The 8807-nt window shown below is 36.3% G+C and overlaps 1 protein-coding gene across 1 annotated transcript; it reads right to left on the reverse strand.

Annotated features, from left to right (window-relative positions):
* Nucleotides 1–1254: 1254 nt before the first annotated feature.
* Nucleotides 1255–6098, reverse strand: LOC140146642 (uncharacterized). Its single transcript, XM_072168514.1, has one exon. It carries the CDS (start codon nt 3041–3043, stop codon nt 2243–2245), a length of 801 nt encoding a protein of 266 aa, XP_072024615.1. The 5' UTR covers nt 3044–6098; the 3' UTR covers nt 1255–2242.
* Between the last annotated feature and the right edge of the window lie 2709 nt (nt 6099–8807).

Raw genomic sequence — 8807 nt, forward strand, 5'->3', positions numbered from 1 at the left:
GGAATTTACGGCTCATTCGTCGTGTACAGTCACATATTTGCGAAGCAGAGTAACGTACGCGTAAAGCAGGTTTGACTTTAGGCATTTCGTCAACTGCACTACTGTTTTTGTCTCATGTTATTAACGGTGCATATCATAATGTACGTCTCTCTCTACATCGGTAACAATCAAAACAGTTACAATCTTCATTCACCTGAGAACTCGTCATTTTACGTCACGCCTATCTGCGCCGATGCGCACATCGTTTATCGAACATCGTTACTGCGCATTGCAAGTCGGCGTGACGTAAAATGACGAGTTGTCAGGTGTACTCGCAAAGGGTTATGGGATTTACCGAAAAGGTGAATTGAGCTGTGAAGCCATTACATTTTGCAGCTTTCTTTATTCTTTGGTTATTCTGTAGTCTATTTCGCAGGTTATACGAAATCAAACAGGATTAAAAAATATCCTGCAGATAAATTGTAATTTCCTCGTTTTTCTTGTTTTATTATTGATTACAGCCTTTTGTAACGACACTGTGCAATTACCATCATCAGCATTTTATTTACCATAGCTTGCAAGCTATATTAAAACGCGGAGAAAAGGGAGAACATTTTTGTCACAGATATTTGAGAATAATTATAGCTGAGGCACCGATACAGTCCGACTACTTATGCTATGGTAAAATGGGGTGTCAAATGAGGTCGTCCGGTTCCTGCTTCAGTTAATATCCCAATGTACTATAGCAATGTATACTTTTATCTACAACTTGTCTTACATGTTTGTCAAACATTATACCGTTAACTAGAGTGGGTACGGGAAGGGGACCACATCTGTTGGCACTTTAATCAAATACTGAATTAAAAATACTAGTTTGCTTCTGACGTCACCTGTCAACCAAACTAAGTTCGATTTGTTTACGATTTGTTGTGATGATTGAAATTTTTGAACGAAGTGGTAAAACAGGATGCCCTGTGCGCCTTCAAACATACACACCGCATCAGAACTTAGGTCTTACTAATAGGACACTTTCTTCCCTAAAGACACCATGTCAACAATGCCTAAAAAGGTTACTTGTACACTTGCCTAGAAAGCCTTGTAAAAGTACCAATATTTATAAAGTTAGATTAAGTTATAAATCTTTGCAACTGGACTTACTGTTTTTGTTGACTACAGTATCACGTCATATCTCTGACGCTTCATCAGGCCTAGTGATGTGAATTGGCTCTGTGTTCACATCACTAGGCCTGATGAAGCGTCAGAGATATGACGTGATACTGTAAACAAAAACAGTAAGTCCAGTTGCAAAGATTTATAACTTAATCTAACTTTATTCAACTACCTGGATGATTGAGAATATTCATAGATATACCAATATTTATCGCCATTTTCTGCGATTCCTTTTCTCCGATGAAGGCATCAGAAGAATCAACCTGCCTTTTTGCGTGCTACTAACTAATCACGGGCTGTAGGAACTTGATCGTCAGATGCAAACTACTCATTTATTTCAGATTCCGATTTACATTACATTGCAAGATCATGTGGTGAATTAGAAACATTTAACTTTTATATTAAACAGTTCAGACATCCTTTTTATAAGATACGATTCGATTGCAAGTTAAAACACCGTTTAAACAAGTGTTTCCAACTTCAATTTGTAATTCCAGATTATCACTAACATGTGAATTTTCAACAGCATAATGAATATTCCATGTTATCCAAATGTAATGCCACATATACATATTAAGAGTTTTCATGTTAACGTTTCCTTTACCAGTGTACTTCGGTTATATTTATAAATGCGCTTTTATAAATACGCACGTGACCCATGGGCACGACATACCAAGACCAGCAAGCGTGACCAAATTGTCATGCATTAACCACTATACAGAAAAGGATATGAACTCTGCAGATGAATATCATCAAATTTACGTATTAATTGAATTGCAAATTTATTACACATTTTGCAATTCCGAATTTGTAATATGTTGTCAAAAACAACATTTTGAAAGTATTCAACGACGGAAACGTTTACAATATAACCACAAAGTTGAACAAAATAGGCAATTTTGAAGCACAGCAGTCTCATGTTGTTCCGCGTTTGCCTTCAAATATATAGGAAGACCACTCGCTATGTAGAAGGTCACTTCGAGACTTACTGTCTATAAGCTGTTATGGCAACGCGGAGGTGGTCACGTGCGAATTTATAAAAGCGCATTTATAAATATAACCGAAGTACACGGTTTACTGTTCTCATGACTAGCTATGCGCTCGACGACAAATTACTTGTTACAATATCATTATTATTATTATTGTTATTTGTCGTACATGTATGCACAGAGTTATTAGTAACATCCTCACTCGTCTCCTCCGGCACACGTTCCCTTACACTTAATAATTCATATTGGGATACTAATTCGCCTAGTGTGGATGAGACAAGACTGTTTTTCCTTGGTGTCGGGTACAATGACTCTATAATGACCGGTGACGATGCTCTATAAGTCGGGATTTCCGGTAGTGATCGTCTCCTACGACTTCGAATAAAATCTGGAGATAAATCCCGCGGCCATTCGTCTTCAACAAATTCACTTAGTTCTTCCGAGATACACCTTGTCAACAAAGCTGCTGGGGTGCTATTTCGTCGATTTGCTGGCAGTCCTTCATGAATCGGCTCAAGTATGGCCGATGCGGAACACCGTCGGCGATTACGTGCCGGAGATCTCGGAGATATCTCAGTGAATACAGATAGTCCTTGATTTCGATTGTCCGTATGTTGTGGCGATCTTGGCATTATAATATCCGGCACAGGAGATCTTGGCGGAATAGCAATATCACCCCGTCTCCATGGGATACCACGAGGTGGCGTAACCGATAAGAGAGTATGCGGACTTGTTATCAAACATGGTGCGCTCGCGCGTTTCCGCTCAGTATGACGCTTGCGTCTAATCTCCGCAGGAGACGATATGGGCGAGCTTAATCTTCTTGTAGGTATCGCTGCACCACCAGTTTCTTCTAAGCTTAACGCGTCACATAGCCTCTCCGGTTTATTTTTCGTGCTTGCCATGATTAATTACTTTCTACACAGAAAATAAATCCCTGTAGAATCAGAGTCACGCAGGCAGAGGCATCATATAGGGATTAATAACAATATCACAAGCTATTGCCGTAGGTGCTCATGCACGATAAATATTCAGCTTTTAAGATAATGGCATAGGTTACAAGCGGGCTATATACTAATGTAGTTTTATATCAAGGCGATGCCATGGAGGTCGCTGATGTACCGTGTAGTAATGGAACTAAAAAGATAACGATCATTTAATGCGATGACGACTTGTCGTCGAAAGTATTCCTGGGAGGTGTGGTGGATATTCCTATATGTTAAATCCTTCAATATTATTCATTCATTCATTCGTTTTTGTGTCTCAATATTCCTGACTTTTTATTTACTGTAATACTGGAATAGATTCAAAATCCATGCATATCAAAATAGTAACAGTGTCCTCTTGTCTCCAATTATATCACTATTTTATGAGAATTTCAAATTGTCAAATGCGATTGACATGTATTGTAGATTTTAACATGTATGACGTGCTCACTGGGTTGTTAATAAACCAAAGCGCGATGTCAAGTGCATGTGATTATATCGCGAATATCAAACATTGGCATATATATATTTCCATGTTAAATAAAATATAAATCAAATGCCCACAAGTTACATACCATTAAGTGTATCAAGAAGTATGTGGTTTCTCAAAGCTTCAAGTTGGTAGCACTTGTCTTCTATAATTCCAGGTTTTCAAAAATGTGTAGGCGGTTAAAACGACGACTTTTCCCTGGTTTATGTGCGATTTGCTCCGCTAAGTTGCTCCGTAGCGCGCAAGCAGGTGATTTTAGTGATATAACGGTTAAGCGCTCCTTTAGCTTAAAATCCAACGGATGTTCTTTGCTTACAATTTAAAGATCATAAGATACGGTAAATCAGAGACGAAAAGTACGATGCCTATATAGGTATTTGCTTTTGCAATTCATCAGCAAATTCAAAATGTGAGGTATTCCGGGTAATGGAAAATCTACACTTGCATCAAAATTGTATGTTGTATCAAGTACAAAATAATACAAGGTATTCCCGGGATCTGTGCGCTACCCTTGCAGCAAAACTGTGTGTTCCACCAAGCACGACTGAAGTATTGCAAAATCAATATTGTTTATGCACTGGGATTCAATTTAAAAATTGCCAATATTATTGTATTTGCAATAATATCTGATTCAGAATAAGTTGATATTGTAAATCACTCACGCTCTGATGACAGAAAATGATCAGGAAACACCGTGTTGCTATATTTAGTCATCAAATAAGCAATGTAAACGTTTGTTCAATAAAGTGTGCAAATAACTAATAATTTCACACACGGACCCTGGATATATTAAAATATACTTCGGTATTATTTAAATACTCACGAGATTTCAAAATCAATATCAATAGTGATTTCAACAGACATTTAAAAATTAATATCCAAAATAGCACGGATCCAAGCGCAGTGGCTGTATGTGTAGCAAATAATTCCTATGTGAATATTTTGATGAACCCTCCACGGTCTACGATGCCTACGCTGTCTACGTTTGGGCGCCCATGTTTTGCACGTTGTATCGAAATTCACAACAAGTGCACAAGGTTTAATGGTTCGCTAGTTGAATTTTGGATAGCAGTAAAATTGGCTGTAGTGTTCAGTAATGCAAAACAAAATCTTATCAGATGACGTGCTTCCTAATATATGAGTACTTAATCAATGAATTTGACAGGGCGTAGTAGATATACTGCTTTCCGTAGAATGGCATGCATAAGGTGAAATATATTATGCAGAATGTTGATTCAGCTCCTTTAAAACGGGTAATTTTAGAACAAAAAATTCCACTATGTTAACAACTATGTCTCATAGCCAGTATCTACGACGGATGGTGAGTACCTCCCATTGCATGTACAGCGGTGTATTTTTATCGACAAATACCGCTGACTAAGCAAGAAACAAACATGATACTAATGATATTTCAAATGAGGTTACAGTATCCCGTAGACAAATAAAGCTAACCTGTCGAAGGTGGAATGCACGGTGTCGTTTTCACGTAACTTCACTTGTGTGTCCACAATGAGGAGCAGATGGACGGACGATAATGTTTACTCTGATGATGCGTAATGTATAGTGTTGTTATTAATGTGCTTGTTAATGTTAACGCACTAAACACTGGTGATGTATGGTTTATAATTATTCAAATCTGTTACCAATGAGAGCAATGTCAATGTAAATCTCTTAACTTAGAAGCACACGTCCTTTGAGGATGTATAAATGACGATGTACGGACCTTTTAAACAAATATATGTTGTCCTCTCAAGCGGATGATGGTTTATAAAGTAAGTATATTTGTAAATACCTACACTATAAAGTAAATGTCCTCAGAAAGACGACAATATTATGCTGCCTATTCACAGGAAGATCTTCCGATATACCATAAGTCTCCTCGTGAGGTAAATATAATCGTAGATATATATAACTATTGATCTCTTAACTAAAACGTAAATATCTTGAGGATTATATAGTTATGATGAATAGTCACGCGAAAGTATTGCGACTATATGAAAACAACTCATCCTCCTCTCAGCAAACAAAAACTGGTGGTGTATATCCAGTCGTAAGTCTCTGAACATGAAAATAAATGCAGAAGATTCTTAGGTTATTCCAAGATGCTGATATCACAAGGAACAAACACAGAAGAAAATGTTTTTTTTTTTTAAATGTGAGTCTTCTTTCTTCAGATTCAATGTCCTAGCCGTAGATGTAAGTATAGATGTTAGTAGCAATTAGATGGTTAACACTTTGGTTAAGTAGTTAGCATACACATAGCAGTCTCACTTGATTAAAATGACACAATTAAATTGAAAGGTGTTGAGACGAAAACCAATAGGACGGTTCGTTGTTGCTCAAAAACACAATTTCAGACAACAGCTACGGGAATTACATCCTATGTGCACGTAGATCTGCTTGAGTGTTTGACTCGCCTGTCGATATTCGGTCCATACTCCTTCGCCCTGACGCTCCCTCTGCTTGTATTTAATTTATACACGGTGAGATGTTTGCGTAGCATGTAAGGGATTCGATTTCTGTCGAGGTAGCAGACTGAAGCGGCGCAAACTCAGTGTTGCCGGATTTGGCAGCCACGTTGGGTGCAATCGGTCTACAATAAAAACATTGTTGAGGATTGGCATTATGAAAAGAAAACACCTGTTGAAACCATTGTGATGATCGAAATAATATGTGGATAACGTGTGATACATGGGTTGTTTTATCTATTAGGAAATGGAGCTTGTATTGTTTCACTATTGAAAGGAGTGAAGCTGCCTTAATCAGTAACGTGTTTGCAAACACATTCCAATCACTCGAATGCACGATTTAAAATTCTCTTTATATTTCTTAATATTATTTCATTTAAATTCTGATGGTTGAGTTTAAACATTTGAAAGTCGACTTGATTAAATCCACTTTAACCAATGTGTTTCATAACATGAATCGCAACTTTATAAAACATTCCCTAAAACACTTCCTGTCACTAGCATCAGTCGATAACTTACAAGTGTACCCCGACCGTGACTTACATGTACAATCTTAAGTCATATTGGACCGATAGTATAACGTGACGTCCCCTTCCAAGGTCAAAGCGTTCATTTACAAAATTCTAAAACTCTAGCATTATAATCGAAGGCAATCGCAGGTTCGATTCCGTGTTTCCGTCTAAAAGCAACAGAAAGGGAAAAGATGTAAAACAAGCAAAAAGCTCAACACAAGACATTATAAACATGATTAAAAATAAAAAATGCAATTAAAGACAAAAGAGGATTTGGTAATCACTAACCGTTCATCTTGTACTTTGAAGTAAACCGTGTCCATTGTTTTTTCAGTAATTCAAGCTATAAGAATTTACAGTATCCTTTATAAATATATCTGATACAAAAAAAAATGAATGGCATCAAGATAATATTAAACGTCTAAACTGTGTGTAGGTAATTAGTTAGATTTACTTAATTTAGTTAAATTACTCAAGTTCATTGAGTTTACACATTTTTTTAGGTTTTATTAAGTACAATGATATTTCTCAAGGACACGTAGCCTCGTCTAATTTGACATTTACTTTGTTTCCTGTGAATTAGAGACAAAATAAAAAAAAATCTAGTGGTTTATATTAAAAAACATTTGCATTTTACCTTACCAGCTAATTTTATTAACAAGATTGGTCAATTTGTGAGTGCAGGTAGTTATTTTATTTTATTTTTGTGAAGTTGAGTGTTTGATAGATTAGGTAATATATTAGGTGATAGCACACATGTTAGGATATGTATGAAGTATATAGCAAATTATTAACTTATGGTGACAATAAGGTGCAAAAATGGCTATTTATAACCTTCTTGCAAAAACTATAAATCGATGTTTTCAGTGCAAGAATGTTGTAAATGAAAACTATGACCTTCTTATACTGAAGTACAATTCAACATTTAACCTGATCTATATTCACACGCTTAACATCACATCTGCCACCTATATACGACATTCTGTCATGAACTGAACACGCCAATGCAAATTTAGGAATTTCTGCTTATGTACAAAAATACAGGCAAAATTGATTTTCTACTAAAATTATACGAACAGGCGATTTTCACCGAATTTTCTCCTAAATACAACGGGAAATGTCTATTTCAACCTAGCTAACAAGTAAAAAGTCAGTAGCTCTCATTGGATTGATTTTTACAAGAGCAAAATGAAAATCATGTATTTTACTGTAGAAAGCAATGACCTCACCATCCCACCCTTTATGATCATTTTGATGACTCGTAAGGTGCTGGAGTAAAATTGTTTATCAAATGAGTGCAAAGGATGGATCTACGATTAGCTTAGGTTGTTTGGACGTTAACACGCGCATTTTTAAGACCGATAAAATATCATAGGGGTGGTACAAACCCCCTTTCGTGTTTCTAGGGTTAACTCGTATTTTCACTTTGAAGCATTCAAATTCCTTACATACACCCAACACACAGTCACTTTAGGCTTACAGGTAATGAACGATCTTGATTGCATTCTCCGGTGTTTCGAACTATAATTCTCGTTAGGATTTCAAAATATACTGAGTCAAACGCCCTTTCAAAGTCTACAAATGTAATGTAATGTAATGTTGACTACCACTCTACCACCCGCACAATTATATAGATTATAACTTAATATAATACCAAAACAACAACAAAAATCTGCTTCTTAACGCTCCCAAATTCTCATCTCTTATTCTGTCACGTTCGTTGTCAGCTTAATTTTCAGCTCTCGTATCAATTAACCAAACATTTTACTGAGGACAGATTTTAAAATGCATGCCTGTCCCATCAGTGCACTCTTTACCATATACATTATGTAATACCTAGACCGTCGTCAAACCAGACGAGTTTAGCTGGGAGAATGGTGGCTATATGCAAATTAGGATATTGTTGTTTATGTCCATGACGTTATTTTTTGCCAACATTTTTTGTGCCGACAAATAACGAACATTTGCACTTTTTCACATTACTGTTAGATTGTGAACCATATAAGCACCTCAAAAAAAGTAACTAACCCCACCCCCTAAAAAATGACCTTTATTCAAAAACTGTAATTGTATTACAAATCTGCAAAATGCTTTAAAAGCATTATATATTTCCCCACATTTTGACTTCACATTTGTAGTAATTGACTAAATATTGACCTCACAGCGTACATTTAAATCAATGTAACCCAATATTTGAAAGTTACAGTAAATTA

Source organism: Amphiura filiformis, chromosome 2, assembly GCF_039555335.1.
Source record: "Amphiura filiformis chromosome 2, Afil_fr2py, whole genome shotgun sequence".
Taxonomy (NCBI): domain Eukaryota; kingdom Metazoa; phylum Echinodermata; class Ophiuroidea; order Amphilepidida; family Amphiuridae; genus Amphiura; species Amphiura filiformis.